The 19,134-nt window shown below is 38.8% G+C and overlaps 2 protein-coding genes across 3 annotated transcripts; both read left to right on the plus strand.

The window, feature by feature from the left end:
* The first annotated feature begins 1,418 nt into the window (after positions 1-1,418).
* Positions 1,419-5,864, plus strand: LOC119788198. Of its 2 annotated transcripts, none has more exons than XM_038292391.1 (5): positions 1,419-1,566; positions 1,700-1,833; positions 3,401-3,629; positions 4,935-5,047; positions 5,198-5,864. In XM_038292391.1, the coding sequence occupies exons 1-5, from the start codon at positions 1,521-1,523 to the stop codon at positions 5,348-5,350; spliced, it is 675 nt and encodes a 224-aa protein (XP_038148319.1). In that variant the 5' UTR covers positions 1,419-1,520; the 3' UTR covers positions 5,351-5,864. The 2 variants fall into 2 exon arrangements, with proteins under 2 accessions (XP_038148319.1, XP_038148318.1); XM_038292390.1 differs by having other exon boundaries at positions 1,424-1,566; positions 1,697-1,833.
* Positions 5,865-13,230: 7,366 nt separating this feature from the next.
* On the plus strand, positions 13,231-18,385 carry LOC119788203. The gene is made up of 9 exons (XM_038292398.1): positions 13,231-14,406; positions 14,507-14,720; positions 14,875-15,456; positions 15,634-15,846; positions 16,029-16,252; positions 16,411-16,577; positions 16,925-17,026; positions 17,219-17,476; positions 17,627-18,385. The coding sequence occupies exons 1-9, from the start codon at positions 13,231-13,233 to the stop codon at positions 18,321-18,323; spliced, it is 3,633 nt and encodes a 1,210-aa protein (XP_038148326.1). The 3' UTR covers positions 18,324-18,385.
* The last annotated feature ends 749 nt before the right edge of the window (positions 18,386-19,134 follow it).

A 19,134-nucleotide genomic window follows, 5' to 3' on the forward strand; every position in this document is an offset into this window, starting at 1 on the left:
ATATATATATATATATATATATATACTATCTAATAGTATATCGAAACTGTAGTTATGTAGTTATCAAGTTCCTGGTTTATTTGGGGAAGTTTTTTTTTTTGTGTCACCACGTGTAATCAAACAACTCCTCTACATCACGGGGATTTCCTTTTCTGCTTTCTGTAATTACGCACTTTACCTCACAGCCACCGTGGAAAAGCACGGGGAATGCCAGCATGGTTTCGCTTTCTCACTGCCCCTTTAATAATACTATCATTATCTTCATTTCGAGCAATGTAATTGTGATTAAAAAGCTTAAATTTCAAACATCGCTGAATTAAATAAGTCTATTAATAAAAACATTTACTGTCCCACAACTCACCGATTCAAAGTAATAAATAGCTTATTGCAAATCTAATTAATTATCTAATTAATCTTAATTAACTAATATTGTTTATTCCATTGTGTAATTTTCATTTTAAAGGCTTAACGAATAATTGCAAATAAAGACGTGCTTTTCATGCAACATGCTCATTTTTCCTGACGCAACATTTCAACATAATGTGTAAAGTAAGGTGACTATTATAAAATTAGATATAAAGCAGCAGGATCGTAAGGTTGTGACACTTCCATAGAGCAAATGTTAACGGATGATCCATAATGTCTCTCTAGATGATAGTTATTAGTGATAATTGAAGACCTCGCACGCTCACGGCTTCGACAGGTCCCGTTTCATCACCACCTCCATCACTATCACCACCGGTATTTCTCTTCCTCAATAGGTGGAGTCTGTCATCAACTCCGATATGCGCATGTTTTTTTTGTTTTTTTTTAAACATTGCTTTTAGAATCAAAATTATATCCTAAATATATTAATAAAGCCGCTATCATGAAAAATATAAATAGTGGAAAACATAAAGGGGGAGTTATTTATAAGACGTTACTTTACAAAGGGTTGTGCAAAACAATGAAAACAAATAAAAAAGAAAAATTAAATGCCGAGCAAAAATAATTCAAATATTGACAAATAAGTTGATCAAAAGCTTTTATTTGCTGAAAGGTTTTAGCCTATTTATTAAAAATACAAGCATAGATAATGAAAAAGACCTGTTTAAAAACATCAGTGGTATAAATATGTGGAAAAGTAGCTATAAAGTAGGATCTTATGTTATTCTCTACAATGACAAACTATATTTTCTAAGTTGAACTTTTTTATAAAATGATCAGGACCGGGACTATTTCCTTTATAAAGCTGGTATACCTATTTATATAAATAGATTACAATGTCCTCAATCATTGATTATTAATTAATAAAACTCCCTCACCAAGAGGAAGAACTGGTTTGTTTTGGGATTTTTCTTTTTTCAGAAACTCATTGGTTAAAGGAACATTGTTATTTTTTAAAGGAAAGAAAACGAAAGAGGAAGTGGGAGGAGCTTAACCTCTTTATAAGAAGTGTCAAACCTTTGAAAGTCAGTTGACTTTCTAAATCTGTTCAACATTTTGAGCTTCTCTCTCCGAGTCTGGACCTACCTATCAACATGATGACATCACATCTGCTGGGTCTTGCTCTGCTGATGTCAATGAGTAAGTAATGATAGTTAGTCAAGAGGTTTAATCTTTATGTTGCATCTTTAGTTGATATCCAAATGGCTGTCTGTGTAACTTCTTTTGAAAAGAAGCCATCCTGACCTGCTCTCCCTCTTGTTTGCCTCAGCAGTGTACCTCTCATCAGGCAGAGCTGTCAGTCAGGACACGGTGGAGGTCTCCTCTGTGTCAGGTCAGGACTCCACCCTGATGTGCACTGCTAAACACAAGCCTGGGGTGCAGTACGTCGCTGTGAGGTGGTACAAGGTAAAAGCAGTGTTTAGTCTGACCTGTCTTCTGTAAGATCTGTACAAAAAGTTTTCTTTTTGCAGTTAAATGCAAGCATGGCCTTTCCGAAAGCTGCAAGCCTCTGTTAGTTTCATTTATGGATTTACAGTCAGCACGCATTGCTGAAACAAATCAGCTGAATTAGCAGGATAAGGCTGCAGCAGCAGTGTGGATTATTGCAGCAGTCTGCTGTTTGTGTAGAGTTACAAGCTTTAAATAGCAGTTATAGAAGTTGATTCAGAGGATCCTGCTGAGGATAAACTACTTATTTTGATGCAGATTCTGTTTAATTTTATAATAATTAAACCTTCTGACAAACTGTCCCACATAGAAAACAATTAATTCTCACAATCAAATCTAGATAAAGAAGAATTCATAAAAAATTACAGATGGTTTGAAAAATTCAGTCCAGTTTCTAAATCTATATGTTTTATCGACAGTTCAGAACAATAACAGAACCTATAATGATCTAAAACCAGACATTTTGCAGCTAATTGGTAATAATCTAATGAAGTAATTTGAAAAACCTTGATTCCATATTCTCATCATCTACTGTAAACATTTATTCATTGTTTTCCTTTTTGGTTTTCAACAAAGAAAATAAATTTCTTGATGATTTTCTGAATCAAATCACAAACTATCCTTTTATTGCTCATATTTTTCTGAGGAAAAGTTTTAAACTTCCCTGGTTATTTATTGTTACCTTTTTTTTGTGAACATTTGTTTATTTTTTAGACTTTTTACCTTTATATGCCCAGATATTGTTCAGCATAGTCCTGAAAAAGAACAACAGAAATTCAGGTTCCAAAAGAAAAATGCATTGATGTAAAAAAAGAGTTTTCCATTACAGATGAAAATAATCTTAAAAACCAGTCTTAAAATTGTAAACCTTTTGGTTAATTTGCTACTAGTTTATTTCAGCTGTTCATGTTCTGATTTACCTTATTGCAGCTTTTATCTTCTTTTTGTATCAATCATTTATTTCTGTCATTCTTCAAAGATTAAGCTTAAGAGGTGGAAACTGTGTCTAATGAATGGCTGCAGGAAACAAAGAGCTTATAGATTCTATTTAAAGTAGTTTTTTCCCAATTTGCATGTATATCAATACACCCTTTGAGTTTAAAGGCATTTTTAAAGTCAGAAAGACTTATAAGTCAGGATTTAGTAAATAAAAAAAACAAACCGATTTAAAAAAAATGTCTGAAAATGATCAGGCCTGAAAATGAATGAATGAACAAGCAGCTGATGTCCAACTAGAACTTGAACAACAAACAGAAATCCTGCAGAAATATCATTACAGCTCAGTTTAGAGGTTACAAATCTGGGCTTTGGAGGCAAACTGTGCAACTTAAGCTATAATATTTAAAATTTTAAAGTTTAAAAATATTACTAGAACTGGTCACACTGTGTTTTCTTTTTGTAAGGTAGATGTTACTGACTTTAAGGCTGTAATACAGCAGTGTGTTTATTTCTGTACTTAGAAATCTGCTGTCAGATTCTCCTTTAGCTTTTCAAATATCTAATGATTTTTGTGCTTGTTTCACAGCTTGAGAGCTATCCGTCTCCTCAGCGCAGCGGCCTCCTGACCAGAAACCTCCCCGATGGCACAACCAAATTGTACAAAGGAGTATCCAGGCAGGTGGAGCTGCAGGATGGATCCCGTGACATCTTCCTGCCCAACGTGACGTGCCGCGATGGTGGCGTCTACCTGTGTTACCTGGCTGCACCTGTGGGAGAGCAGAACCAAGAGGGGAAAGTCCTTCTAACTCTGAGAGGTGAGAGCTTCCTCTGGGTTTTACTCCATGTTTCCAGTCATGGGCTCGCCTCAAATCTATGAGGCAGGGATTCACATTGCAATCAAACCAGCTCATTCAGAGTAGCAACATTTTAAAACATGTCATTTCCTGAAACGTTTCAGAGTTGAATCACATTGGTTTAAAAGTTTACAAGGTTACAGCTTAATGTTTGAAAGTAAACAGCAGCAACAATTTATATGCTAGTCATGTGTTGTAGGCCTAAAGAGGATAATGAGCATAAAAATCTAACTTATTTTATGCTTCTGCTGTAGAAGAACAAAAGTATTTGTCTCTGTCGGGAAAGATAATATGAAAACGTCAAACACAATATATGAGAATATCCTCTGGAGTCAATGGTTGGAAAAACAAGTTTGATGACTGTCTTTAGGATAATTCCTTATCTGAGCTTTATAAGCATTACAGCAACATATTGATTATAATATAATACTAAGATTCAACAGCAAATGATTAAAGTACTGTAGGCAATGGTGGGAAAAGGAAAGTGGAAACCATTTTTTAATACAAGCCAATTCAATTTTATTTCTTAAGCACTTGTAAAACAACTCCAGCTGATCAAAGTGCTGTACAGAAAAATAAATAAAACATAAAACAGTACAAATATAAGACTAAAACAGCTCAAACATGGGTAAAAATAATATTCATAGAACCAAAGCAATAAATAAAATGGGGTAAAAGATAAAAGGGATAAAATCATAAAATAAGCTGGTGAAGATTCGCATTCAGGTCATAATCATTCCAAAAACGTAAAAAAAAAAACAAATAAAATAAACAATCCAATGGACTTTGTTTCCAAGTTTGAAGACATTTCGCTTTTCTTCAAAATGTCAGAAATAGTGTTGAGTTCGAATTCAACTCTATTTCCGACATTTTGAATTGAAAAAGCTTCCTGGAGGGGAAGCGAAACACCTTCAAACTTTGAAACAAAGTCCCTTGGATTGTTTTCTTTAACTTTTTTGGATAAAATAAATCCCAACGTCTTCCTGGGTGTTATAAGCCAAAGCGAAAAGATGGGTTTTGGAAAGAGATTTAAAAATAGTCAGAGAAGAGACCTTAGGTCAGATGTACTGAGGCAGGTCATTCCAGAGCTTTGGAGCTTATATGAATCAACTTTTAAGATTTAATATGTGAATTGATTCAGAATAGGGGAAACAAATTTTTCCAGCCGTAAAATATCATTTGATATTGTTATTATATTTATTCTCTAATGTCTCTAAAAACTCCCTTTATGTTAGAGGTTCTAAGCATTTCTCTCTTTTCATGCAGATTGTCCTGCTGCCCCCATCAATGCTGAAGATCCTCTGTTGGCGGATACAGTCATGGTTATTTTTGCCTCTGCGCTGCTGGTTTTAGCACTTCTCATATCCTTCATAAGCTACGTAAGTGGATGAAAACAAGGATCTAACTAGTTTCGCATCGTTTAATGGTTTTTTTTTTTACCCCTTGTTCTTTATTTTGGGCACATTAATGTTAATTTCCACATTTATTCCTAAACTAACATATTTTTCTTTCTTTTTCCACCTCAATAGAGATGTTTGAAGAATACAATCAAAGAAAGAAATCAGACAATCAAGAAGGAAATCTTGCTGGATGCTCCTCTCAAACCGCTGGAAAAAAAAGACTTGATGCTGATTTACACTTTGGGGCCCAAAACGTCCACGATGAAACACGTCTGTGTCTGAGGATTGTCTGAGGAGTAAAACACCACAGTCCTGCTTACAGCTCGCCGGCACGTTTGTTAAAACAAGAGATGAGGAGGTGACAAATGGAGCAGCGATCAGAACGTCAGGATGCTGCATGCGGGTCAGACCTGTGATCGATGAAGGCGTTTGGTCTGTTTTTGCCCAGAACAGCTGGAAATGGAGCTATTCAGCATGACAGCAATGCTTGGACTCTCCACGCCTCAATCAAAAACCACACAAATACACTATCAGCTGCTTTATATGCGTTGTAGTTGGGTTAAGTCTATCTGAGTAGGAATGGAAAAGAGATAGATGCTCCTTTTTTCAAAGTATTAGTTCTCATTATGATATTTATATATTTCTAAATTGGTGCTTTTCTTTTTTGCTCCACCTTTTCATACATTTACATTTCTTCTCATATAAAACCTGAAAGTTCTAGCTGAGAGACCAAAAGGAATTATAATTATACCTGAAAATTCAGAGCAATGTTAATTTTTTCAACTTATACATTGAGGAAACATGGTTTTATTTCTCCAATAATTCATATCTACAGACAGGAAGTATACCTAAAGAAGTAAATCTTTTGAGCCAGCTCACCCCATTGGAAAGGAAGAGGTTATATAGAGATATAGGATGATATGCAGCACAGCTGATTTGTAATTAAGAGTGAAATAGTTCTTATCAGAGCTATCTGCACTTACGATACTTAATCTGATGCTAGAGGTAAAAAAAATAATTCTGATGTGCAGCATTGTTATTCAGCTGAGACTCTATGGGGATGTGCATGTCTTCTGAAGGAGTGCTAGACTAGTATTTAGAGAGTAGGCTGTCTATGTCTTGGAAAATCCTTGGATTGTTACAATATGTTCCTGACAAAGACCTACTCCTTCTGCCCTATGGAGGAACCTTTTTTTATAGGAAGAGTGTTTATCAACCATTGTGGGTTCATATTGAGGTTTCTTCCTGTTAAAAGGGAGTTTTTCCTCTCCACTGTCGCTACAAGCATGCTTAGTGTGAGGGATTGCATTTGAGTCAACTGGTTTTCCTTAGATAGAAATCTTTGAATCATTCTGACTTTATGATCTGGTTGAATTGTAAAGTTCCTTGAGATGACATGTGCTTTCAATTGCCGCTGTAGAAATAAACTGAATTGAATTAACAGGCAGGATAAAAGGAAATGACAACGTTTAGGTATGAAAAGGTGGATTTAGCAAAATGAGTCATTCTGAACAGTCTTTGTTAACTTTACTTTATTTAACATCAGGGTTTCCTCCCCCACACTGGAAAAATCAAAATATATATAAGTCATTTTTTCTTAAAATAAGTGCATTTGTTCTTGGATTGAGGAGGTAAAAGTGACATTTTGCCAATGGACCAAGGCAATTTACGTTTAAAATAAGAAAACACACATGCATTGTCTCATTTCAAGGGCATTTTATCTAATTATCTTATTTTAAGAGTAAAAATATTAATTCCATTGGCAAACCACCTCATTTTAAGGGTAAATACACTCAATTTAAGAAATTGTTACATATTTTTAGATCATATTCCCAGTGCAAAATGGCAGAAACACTACGTGATAAAGGCTGTTCATATGCTTACGATTACATTGAGTTAACTCTTCATACTAAAGCTATCACTGAGATTTCCGGAAATCAAACTCTTATTGAGTTGTTTTATGTTCTCATATGTTGTGTGTGTTTATTAAAGCATATTAAAACTGTGATCTGGTTGCACTGATATTCAGCTTTGACCTTTAATTTCTCTAGTTGGCTCATGTGTTTTGGGATTTTTTCTTACACTGGTGTGGAAGCTGTACGAATGGGGGAAAAGCATGAAACTGCGTGGGTGGAAACCAAATCTGTTTAACCTTTGTAAATGGAGAACTGAAACGTGATGACATATTGAAAACACCCACTTTGTGTATATATTTAACTCTGGGGAAAGTTGTGTTTGTTTGTCTCTAAGATCTGGGCTTTTGGTGGGATGGACACTTTTAAAGCGAATGCTCCGGTTTAACCTATCGTGATTTTAATCTGTGCAAGATAAACGATCTCCTGTAATACATCATTATGTAATAAACTAAAGCTGGAAAATGGGAACCTAAGACGTCATTTAACCAAAGCTTAAATGGAAAGCCTGTCAGAAGCCTTTATAATCTCTCCGCAAGTTACTTTGTAAAACCAGAAGTGGAAAAAGGAAGTAGGGGGAAGTCCCGTGGCAGCTAAAATTATGTTATTAAGCACACTGGCACTTTATGTTGAAATAAATGTTTAATAAAAACTACTAATTATGCGTGGGTGTGTGTGAACTCTGTACACTAGCTAATGTTTTGATAACTTAACTGGAAGATGTCAGGACTATGTGCTAACATATGATCCAAGGATTTGTACGGTTAAACAGTGAGATGAGTGCAAAATTTATTTAAATGCCCTGGAATGTTTGTGATACAGCTCATGTCATCCCAAAATAACTCAAAAGGGGAACCGTACCAACAAGAAGGCTAACCAATTCACATTGGGCTGCAGCTCTGATTAGCAGAAAAAATGCTATTTTTACTTTAAATGGGGTTTGAACCTCCTAGCAACAGTCCAGTCCCTTTTCTCTTTAATCCAAGTAAAATGCTCCTGATATCTCTGGTTTAATGGCTTAACATAGAGAATTATGACAATTATTATTACAATATTTTGTGTAGGACTCCTCTTGAGGGCCTGACTGCAGTCCTCTCCCAAAAAGTCTCAAATTGTTTTCTTTGTTTTAAAGGAAAAGTCAGGAGAGTCAGGAATAACCAATGGGTCATTATTTATTCCTAAAACGAATACGTTCACAGTGATTTAATTGATTTAGCTTTAATCAGTAAGAAAAAAGAAAAACAATATTTTTCATTGTGATCACTGAGTCCAGGAGCGGCCATTTTTACCCAAATATAGTAACACCTCCCTCCTGCCATCTTCCAGCAGTGACGTCACGGTGCGGTAAGCCTAGCGCCATTCTCCCCGCTTTTTCAATGGGAACTACTAGACACATCTGCAATCAGCAACAATTATTGAAGATTTCCAGAGGACTTCACCATTGAAATTCACCAGAGCTCTAGTGAAACAGAAAATGCCCACGTGCATGGCAGCTGGATGTTGGAATACATCGGGTAAAATGAAAAAAAAAACAACAACATTTATTTCCCCTTTCTGATTCCTGATCTTCCACGGACGGGTTCATCGATGGATCGCCAACTTGAAGAGGGAGGATTTGCCATCGAACTTCTGGCCAGAGAAAAAACACGTCATTAATCTGTTACTCTCTGCTTCGCATAGTGCACTGGTCGTCACCATCATGGATAATAGCGCGTTGTGACAAACATCAGATAGAGCACTGGGACTTAATCAACAGCCGATACCGCACCGTGACGTCACAAACCAGTAGGTGGCAGTAGTGTTCTTTGACAAACACGGATGCCTCCAGTAAAGCACATTTGAATGAAATTACTCTTAATTAAAAGAACTTAACATTTATTGAAAAGCATGTAATAATTTCATACTTAAAGTACTTTCAGAAGTTTGTATTCTGAATGTGATCAAACTTTTCCTTTAAAAGCCTGTTAAGCTCATGTTTCTGCACCTCAGAGCCGAGTCCCATGTCAGAGGATGAAGAGAGCACATCCAGCCAATCACGGTCAGAGAAACAGGACTACACTGGAAAACAGGCCGATATCCAACATCTATAAACAAGGGTGTTGATGGCAGCAGCACAGCTGATATTTCTCTCCAGGATGGAGTCACAGCCGAACCCTTCTTCAAACTTTTCTTCTGTTTTAACCCAGTGAGATTTAACACTTGTCTGTTGCCCTTTTTTCATTGTAGCCTAATAATGATGTTTTTATTTCTTATTTCATATATTATGTATTTCCGTTTTGTTGTTCTTCAGCACTTCAGTCAGCTTCTATGTTGTATTTTAATTGCTTTAAAAATAAATGTAGTCATTAACAAACTTAATTAACCAAAATCAAATCAAATTTAACAAATTTTGATAATGCAGGCTAATTAAAACGTACCAATTTTTTAGCTGTGTATATTAACAGGATGCCCAAAAGAAAGTTGGATGAATTGAAGAAAATATTTTTTTGCAGTTTTTGGTGCCACCAACTGATGAGGCGTGTGTGTCAAGAACAGCTCAGTTTTCCTATTGTGGTGAAGTTAGTTTTAAGTTGGATATTCGATACATATTTTTCGCTCCGGTAAAACCTCTTCTTCGCTCATTACTAACGGAGAAAGTAGCTTCAACAATTCAAGTGCACCCGTATTGCAGACTTTACAGTAAAAAAAAAAATGGTGAGAGAAAACAGCTACCTGTTTTTTCCTTTTTCCAAAATAAAAGTGGATTCTAGCTTTTAAATCCGAGAAGTTATCAATCTAGAGTGTTAAAGTTTGTCCTATACTGAAATTGACAACAAATATTTAGAAATTTGATGCAAAACTAAAAGGTGTATTTCATGAAACCAGTGAAGTACCATGATCCCACATGGATTTTGAGACAATCCATCACAAAACCTGGAAACTAATGAGCAAAAATGCCAAAATTTCCATAGGCCTTTAAAAATAATAATAAAAGAAATAATAAGAAATGGAAAAATGAAAGGCATACATTTTGAAGCCAATGGAGTACTATGATCCAACACTGATTTTGTTTAGGTCGATCACATTATTAGCTGTAAGCTACTGAGCAAAAATCCTAATATTTTCATTTAAAAAAAATGTATTTAAAACATTTGGGGATTTTTAATGCAAAAATAAAATGTGTAACTTTTGAAGCCAGTGGAATACTACGATTCAGTACTGATTTTGAAAGATTTTTGCACATTGTAGTGGCTTCAAAACTTACACCATTTATTTTTGCATATGAAATCTTGAATTATTGTACCGTAAATACATGTTTTAATGGAAATATTAGCATTTTTTTACTCAATGTCATCTAGGTTGTATGATTAATTGACTCAAAATCAGTGTTGGGTCATACCACTCCACTAGTCGAAAAAGTTAAGGCTTTTATTTTTGCATTTTAAGTCTCTGAATAATTTTAGAAATAATAGCACAATAGTTTCCAGGTCATGTGATCAGTCCACTGGTTTCATGAGATACACCTTTTAGTCTTGCATATCAAATTTCTAAATATTTGTTATCAATTTTAGTAGAAAAGATAATTATTAACGGCTTCTCAGCTTCAAAAGCGATGCATCTGCTTTATTTTGAAAACAGAAAGTCGATACACGCTCTAACCTTTTTCTTTGGGTGTTTTTTTTTTTTTTTACTGTAAAGTCTGTAATACGGGTGCACTTAAAGTTTTGGAGCGGCTCTCTCCGAAAAGGTTTAACCGGAGCAAATCTCTGTCGAAAGTCTGTGTCGAATATCTAACTTAAAACTAACTTCACCCTTTCGTCAACCTGAATTAAACATATGTCCAATATTTAGAACGGTCTGGTTTTGGGTCTATGGAAATTTTGAATGGATACTATATGAAGGTTATCAGTTGTTGTGGCCGTACCCGCCAGTTACTGGACTGTATCTGAGGTCCTAACACATCACAAAAGGTCCGAACAAAGTCCGAACAAGTTCCGAACAAGATCAAACGAGGTCCGAACAAGGTCCGAACAAGATCCGAACAAGGTCCTAACGGGATCAAAGTGTTTCAACAGAGGACCAATCAATTCCGTCCGAACGGCTCACGTGACGGTGGACCAATCACCAGTCCTCTACGTCCTCTACGTCCTCAACGTCACGGTCCCGTGACTTAGAGGGCGTTTTACTGTAAGCATCAACAACAGAGCGCTAAAAAGGTATGGAAACTTGATTAATACTCATAAAAACACCGCCATAAAAAATGAAAAAATAAACGATTTAATTTCCCATAAAACACCACCATGAAAACATTAAAAAAAATAAGCGATCGCATGATATTTAACTGTTATTCAAACTTTCTTATGCGCTTGCACTGTGTGGCTATGGTGTGAATATACGTAATATTAGACTAGAGATACTTTATTGTTATTTTATATGCACAGAGTGTATGCAAAACGAAATTCCGTTGCATACAACTTGCAACAGTGTTATGAGCAGTTTGCAACTGTGTAATGAGCAGCTTGCAAAAGTGAAAGAGTGAAATAAACATTATTATTTATAAAGTGCAGCAGTGATCAGAATGTAAACAGTGTAGGAGAGAAATAAAACATTAAAGAAATAATTGTGCAAAAGGCCATTAATATTAAAAATGCAGTGCAAAATGAATATGGTGCAAAATGCAGTAAAACGTTGAGTTGCATTCTATTTAAAAGGATTATAAAAGTTCTGCAGTTTAGTAGTACAAAATAATGTTATCAGACCAATTATATCTTAATTATTCGTCTATTTGCTGTAAAAACGTCTCTTTCTGTCGTCTGTGTGTCACTATACACACATAGCTTAGCTCCATGTTAACCTGTTTTATATTTGATGTTTGCAGATGACTAAGACAGGTAAGCCAGATAGCTACTGGAGGGACATCTGCTCAAAATATGCCCAGGGCAAATTCCACTTCTCAACTGGCAAACGGCCAGGGGCCAAGAAATGGAAAAAGGCCTTGGAGAGAATAGATGCTTGCCCCTTGCAGAACCGTACAAACATTAGGGATCTGTTTGGGAGAAGCCTTCAGTGCTCCTGTGGGTTCCACAAGGTAGGTGAAACAATTTTTTTTAATTGCCTTTTGCTGCTTTTTGTCTCTTCTAGTGGGCTTTGGTGGTTTTGCAGTAATGCAAAGCCTGTTTGTTTTTGTTTATTATGCACATCCAAATAAAAAATTATTTTAATTTATTTTATTCATCATTCTATTATAAGTCATGATGAGTCACTGTAGCATATGGACTTATTTATTTAACAATATATATCTGTACAGTTTTAGGCAAGGCTAGTAGTATAGGATTATACTATTAATGTTGCATGTAGTATGATCCTTTCTTTATACCATCCCCAGCCAGCAGATCTGCCATCAGGCGCTGGGTCCAGTGCAGCATCAGGTGTTGAGACAGAAGCAGGGCAAGTCCGATTCAGCGCTGAGGTAGAGAGAGGAGGAATGGAGACAGGTAGAAGAGACAAGGAGACAAAGAGAAGTGACACAGATGCAGGGGGAGCCTCAGTCAGCACAGAGGTAGAGAGAGGAGGCACCGAGACAGGGAGAGGAGACACAGAGACAAGGAGAGGAAACACAGAGACAAGGTGAGGAGACACAGAGACAAGGAGAGGAAACACAGAGACAAGGAGAGGAAACACAGAGACAAGGTGAGGAGACACAGAGACAAGGAGAGGAAACACAGAGACAAGGAGAGGAAACACAGAGACAAGGAGAGGAAACACAGAGACAAGGAGAGGAAACACAGAGACAAGGTGAGGAGACACAGAGACAAGGAGAGGAAACACAGAGACAAGGAGAGGAAACACAGAGACAAGGAGAGGAAACACAGAGACAAGGGGAGGAAACACAGAGACAAGGGGAGGAGACACAGAGACAAGGAGAGGAGACACAGAGACAAGGAGAGGAGACACAGAGACAAGGAGAGGAAACACAGAGACAAGGAAAAGGGAAACACAGAGACAAGGAGAGGAAACACAGAGACAAGGAGAGGAAACACAGAGACAAGGAGAGGAAACACAGAGACAAGGTGAGGAGACACAGAGACAAGGAGAGGAAACACAGAGACAAGGAGAGGAAACACAGAGACAAGGAGAGGAAACACAGAGACAAGGACAGGAGACACAGAGACAAGCAGAGGAGAAACAGAGACAAGGAGAGGAGACACAGAGACAAGGAGAGGAAACACAGAGACAAGGAGAGGAAACACAGAGACAAGGAGAGGAGACATGGATGCAGGGGGAGTCCAAGACAACACAGAAGCAGGGAGAGGAGACACAGAGGCAGGAGCATCAGTGGCAGGACAGGAAGTGCAGTGCTACAAGTGCAACCAGCATGTGAAGGCAGATAAATTTTCAGAGCACCTGTCCGACCACCATACAGAGGAGGTGTGTGAAACCTGTGGTGCTAAGGTGCAGGGTACTGTTGGTCTTTTAAACCACATCCAACTGGTTCACTATGCAGCATTAACGATGCCCTCACAACCAAAGCCACTAGCCAAGTGCTACGAAAGCACGACCAACAAAAAAGCAATACCATCAAAGACAACACCATCTCTGCTCTCTCCTTCATGTAGCTCTGACACGCCACAGCACACTGCAGCTCCATTAACCTCAAAATCAACTGCAGTCAACTGGAAAGGTTTTCTTCCTGAGCAATTTCGGAGAGTGATACAAGAAGCAGATCAGGTGTGGATTTCCAAATGCCTTTATGAAAGAACAGGCCAGCTGAAACAAAGATTCCAAGCCTGCTGGTTTCACCCCCCACTGGAGCCCAAACCATCTTCTCATGAGCCTGGGTGGTACTACCGGCAGAGGCTGTTCATCTGGGCACCAATGAGGATGTGGGGGATTCCTTTAAAATGCCCACAATGTTCCCGGAAAATGAACAGCTCTGGGATCTACAGAAAGGTGAGGGAGGTGATTGATGTGGATAGCCGCTACTACCTAGTGGGAGGGGACTATCCACGTTGCAGCAAGTGCTCTCAGCCGGTCTGCCCATGGAGTCAGGACATGCTCTCCCAGGTTGATGTGGCACACAGGAGCTTGTTCCCCGCTGTCCTCACTACACAGCTGGCTCTGGACAGAAAATGCATGACGTTTCTGAAGCCAAGGACAACTGGCAACAGTTCCTCCTACCTCCAGTCTGCTATACAGGAAGCGCACAGTGAAGAGTGGGCACGGCAGACCATCCGCTACCTCTCCGACTGTGAGCGCCATATGAAGATGGCTACTTTCCTCCACTCTCCAGCTGTTCTTCCACCACCACCACCCTTCAGGCCCCTTCCTCTTGCTCAGTGGTTTGAGACCGCCCACTCAAATGATATCCTCAGCCACATTGAGGAGATGAAGGGAGTCATCACTTCTACCTATGGTAGAATTCTTAAAATGGACTCAACAAAGAAGGTTGGGATTTCAACATTAAAAAAGAATATAAAATAGAGAATGCATGATTTCAACAAAACAGAAATTGGTTTACTTCTTAGTGCTTGTTTTTTTTTTACAGATCACCAAGAAGCTGGCTGGTGGGATCGAGGACAGTGCTGCATGGATGTCAAACATCGGCAACGAGTTTGGCCAGGTGTTGAACTCTGTGCTGACAACGGGTGAAGGTGCAGGGTTGGAGGAGTTGTGCCAAGGAATTGTCAACCGGTATAGGAATGCAGGCCAAGCTGAACCTGAGGTCATCTATGTTGACAGAGACTGCTGCAGCCAGACAGGTGGGTGAAAATTGCTCTCTCTCTGTCACACACTTTTAGAACCATTTGTAAAAATGTTGTTTGGGGGAGAAGTGGTAGTGACAATTGGCAGTTTACTTAATCATGGTGTAACCACACACAGGTCTATGTTATTATGAATGGTTGTTTTTCACAGGAGTGTCTTCAGTAGCAAAGCTCTTTCACCCATGGAAGTCTGCGGTGCGCTTGGACAGCTTCCATTTCATGAGACGTTTTAACTGCGGCCTCACTACAGAACACCACCCTCTCTATGGCACCTTTTGCTCCAAGCTTTCTGCCTGCATTTTCATATGGGACCAGGACGATGTGCAACGCCTGAAGGAGGCCAAGAGAGCAGAGTGGAGGAGCAGCCACAGTGGACAAATACCCACTGAAGAGCAGCTCATGGCCACCATCAGCCCGGCGGAACTGAAGAGACACTGCAGGAGGAGGACGCGTGGAGTGGAAGAGATGCGGAGCATGATTTCAGGGCTGCTGGAATCAGTGTGGGAGCTGACAGACACCACAGGCCTGCGTTTGGTAAATCATGACAGCATGCGCCACGTGTGGGAAGTGCAGCAAAAGCATCTGGAGTGTCTACAAGATCCTGTAGGTGTTGCATTGTACACAAAGGTGGGGACACTCCAGAAGGGCGGCAAAGAGCTGGACACCCTTAGGTGTGCTAGGGGATCATCCTCCCTGGAGAGTTTTCACCGACACCAGTGTGCTTTTATTCCAGGTATTCTTGCATTTCTTCTTGCATTTTTGTATGTCTTTTTTAAAAGTTATTCTCTGTTAAGACAGTGTTTGTGTTTTAATTATGAAAAAATAAAACATACAAAATTAAAACTGTCAGGTATTCATAAATGTTCATCTTATAATAACCGTTGACTGATCAGAGTACTTTGTTTCTTAGGCTGGCGGTGCAATGCTTTACATACCCAAATGTACATGCTGGAGGGGATATCAAGATGGAACATGGGCCGGGCCAAGGAGGCAGTAGATGTGGAGGGGGCCTCAACACTAAGAAGCTTTGATGTTCGCTTGATATCCCTCCTTAACAACTTAAGTCAGCGTGTCCATGGTTGTGCTCTGGTGCCAGAGTTCACCCCACCTGGAAAACCCACTGGTAAAAAAGATCTCAGAGCAACACTGCTAAACCTGAGTATTACATCTCCTCCTCCTTTTTTTAATTACCCCTCCCACTCAGAGGACATGCATTTCTTGAATGTAAAGATTGTGCTTTTTATGTATGACATTGATGTGTGTATTTATGTCCTTTCTTCATCTTTGTGTTTATACTGGTTACAGGCGAGCGAATAGCAGTGGAATACTTATTGGCCCAGACCAACAGAGGTGACCTGTTGGCTCCATCACAGGTCTCTGAAATCCCCTCGCAGGTGGTCGAGGATGAGGATGAGCCAGATGACACCATCAGCATGCCTGACATTCTCTGCCAGTCAGCTGAGACAGGGGCGGGTGATCCTCCAAGTGCTGTAGAGGATGACACTGATCCCGACGCCCTCGTTACAGAGGTCAATAACACTTTCTGTAAAACATTATTCAGAAACACAATATTTAGCTGAACTAAATGTTGCCACATTTTAATAAGATAAAATAACGTAAAATCAGCATTGCTTACATATTACAAACAAGATTTGACATTTGCTTGTTTTTTCTTCTCACTTCTCAGACCAGCCAACGTGACTCCAGGGGCGTTGTGGGATGGGATGCAGTTGATGCCCTTGCAGCCTACCTAGTTGACTTGAACCGCACCATCACCGCCTTGTCAGCCAAGGAGGAGACAGACATAGTCCACCTGTACACAGCTCTTAATGCCATGGACAAGGCACCTTCAAGGTACAGAAGAGTAACTACTTTGTACACCAAGATTCAACCTTGCCTTTAAAAAAAGAGTTCAGCTTTTATATATATATATATCTATATATATATATAGATATATATATATATATAGATATATATGTATATATATATCTATATATATATATATGTATATTTTTGTATATACATATATGTATATACATATATATACATGTATATATATTTATATGTATATATATATATATATATATATATATATATATATATATATATATATACATATATATATATATATATATATATATATATATATATATATATATATACATATATATATATATATATTTGTTTCTTTTACGGTTTAGGTACACCCAGAAGGCTAAAAAGAAAGCGCATGCTACTTCAGGACCTTGGAGAGCACCCAGGAAGCCGAGTGGTTCTGCTCCTGGACAGCAGGCGGCTGAGAGGTACTTGGCCACAATTTGCCATTAATTTGGTTCAATACAAACCATTGATTAAAAGATGGCATGTGTCACTGTGAAAAGCATTTGTTAATTGTAAATTATTTCATTACATTTCCTATTGACATTTTAAATTGGTTCTTCATGACTTTGAATCATTGTTCACAGCCCAGATCATGTCATTCTTATCTCCCACAGACTTTACATGACTCATGGCCAAGCAGCCCAGGACCCGGAAGCAAACAGGGTCAGTGAGTGTGTTTGCCTCAGACTCGCCAAAGAGTTTGAGCAGTCACGCAACAGGCCAAAGGACACAAAGGGGAAAACCATGCCCATCCCTCAGTCCATAGTCAAGGTATACGGCCATATAAAGCAGTTGCTGGAGGACAGCAGGGTTGTCCTGGACCAGACAAACCTGGTTCTGGTGCCGGTTAACAACACCACAGTCTCTTCATGGTATGTGTTATTTCAGTTACCTCTCCCACACAGTCAAGATAGTAGATCAAGATTTAACCTAAAAAAAAATATACGTACATGCATGTAATAACCTTAGGAAAGGAGTATATATATAATAGATGTATAAAATAATAAATGTTTGTTTTGTAGGCTGCTTAGGAGGGATAAGAGGAAGGACAGGGACATGCTGCTGCAAGGCACTGTTCTTCCCAAACAGTTGCACCTGGCCAAGGAGCCTCTCCCTGCAACTAAGACACTTCCTGCAGCACCTGTGCAACACGGACATGAAAAAATGGAATTCGAGGAGCCTGAAAACCGCGAGGGGGAAGCTTTTCCCCGTCAGCGCACTCTGGCGGCAAACAAACCAGTGTCCGCTCCACCATTTCCACCTCCCCAGTTCCCTCCTCAGTTTTGGCCAGCTCCTCAATTGCAGCAAGCTCCTCCATTTCCACAGTTTCCATTTCCAAATGCTCCTCCGTTTATATATGGTCCTTCATTCAGCTATGCTCCTCCATTTAACTATCCTCCTCCACCGCAGCAAACTCCTCCTCCTCCACATGCACCTCCATCTCCTGATGCTCCTCCTGTGCAGCATGCTCCTCCAGAGAGCCTTCCATCCCAGCCAAGACAACGTGCCTGGAGGCTAAATAAAGCTGCACAGGAAGATGAGGAGCGTGTATCAAAGGGGGAGCCACCTCGGAAGAGGCTAGCGAAGGAAAAATACCACTACACGTGCAAGGTGTGTGGCCAGGACAAAAGCAAAAAGACTGGACACACCCAGCTGAAGGGGCGGTGGTATTGTCCTGCCTCTGGAGTTACCCAGGAAGACTGGAGGAAGAATTTGTAGTTTTTGTTACCTCTGTTTCTCTGTTTCTCACAATAAAGTTTCATACGTTTTTTGGAGTTAAGAACAACCTTCATGTTTTTATTAACTTTTTTGAATACCAGTGGGGTTACCTATTGAATTGAATTGTTAAAACTAAAGCCCTAATTACTTCTCATTTATAATATTTTTATTTACAAGAAAATTTGCTTTGAATGCATTCGCGTGATTTATCACAGGGTTATTACTAGTGTGATTTATAGGGCAAAACAGTTCCTTTGTTAAAGTTACTACATAACCCAGAATACACTGCATGTGTACCTCTACTTCTGGAATGCCCTAAGATGCAAGCGGTATTGCCCAAGCACAGGTTCAAATCCCGCAAGAAACATAAAAATTTATGTGATGATAAAGCCTGAAATAAGTGCAGAAATTACAGTAAAAAATGTTGGGAAGGTAAAAAAAGTAGATAGAAATTGATATAGTGCATGTTTTCCTCCTTTTCTTTTCTCTCTTTTCCCCCCTCTTTCCCCTCTTCTTTCCTTCTTTCCCCCGCGCGGGCAGTCCCTTTTGCCCCATTTTTGGCCGAGAGGTCAAGGTGATGGACTTGAAATCCATTGGGGTCTCCCCGCGTAGGTTCGAATCCTGCCGACAACGCTTATTTATTTATTTTTTTATGGCAAACATGTTAGTATTCTTTTTTAATTTTTCTAGCTTGTCGCTTAGGCTAATTCTATAATGCAACTGAAGTTTAACGGCTGTTAAGTTGGTTGGTAGTTGATCAAAAGGGGTGGGTTCTGCTTGTTAGATTTTCAAAATAAAATCTTAAGCAATT

Source organism: Cyprinodon tularosa, unplaced genomic scaffold, assembly GCF_016077235.1.
Source record: "Cyprinodon tularosa strain WSP-4 unplaced genomic scaffold, ASM1607723v1 ctg311, whole genome shotgun sequence".
Classification (NCBI taxonomy): Eukaryota; Metazoa; Chordata; class Actinopteri; order Cyprinodontiformes; family Cyprinodontidae; genus Cyprinodon; species Cyprinodon tularosa.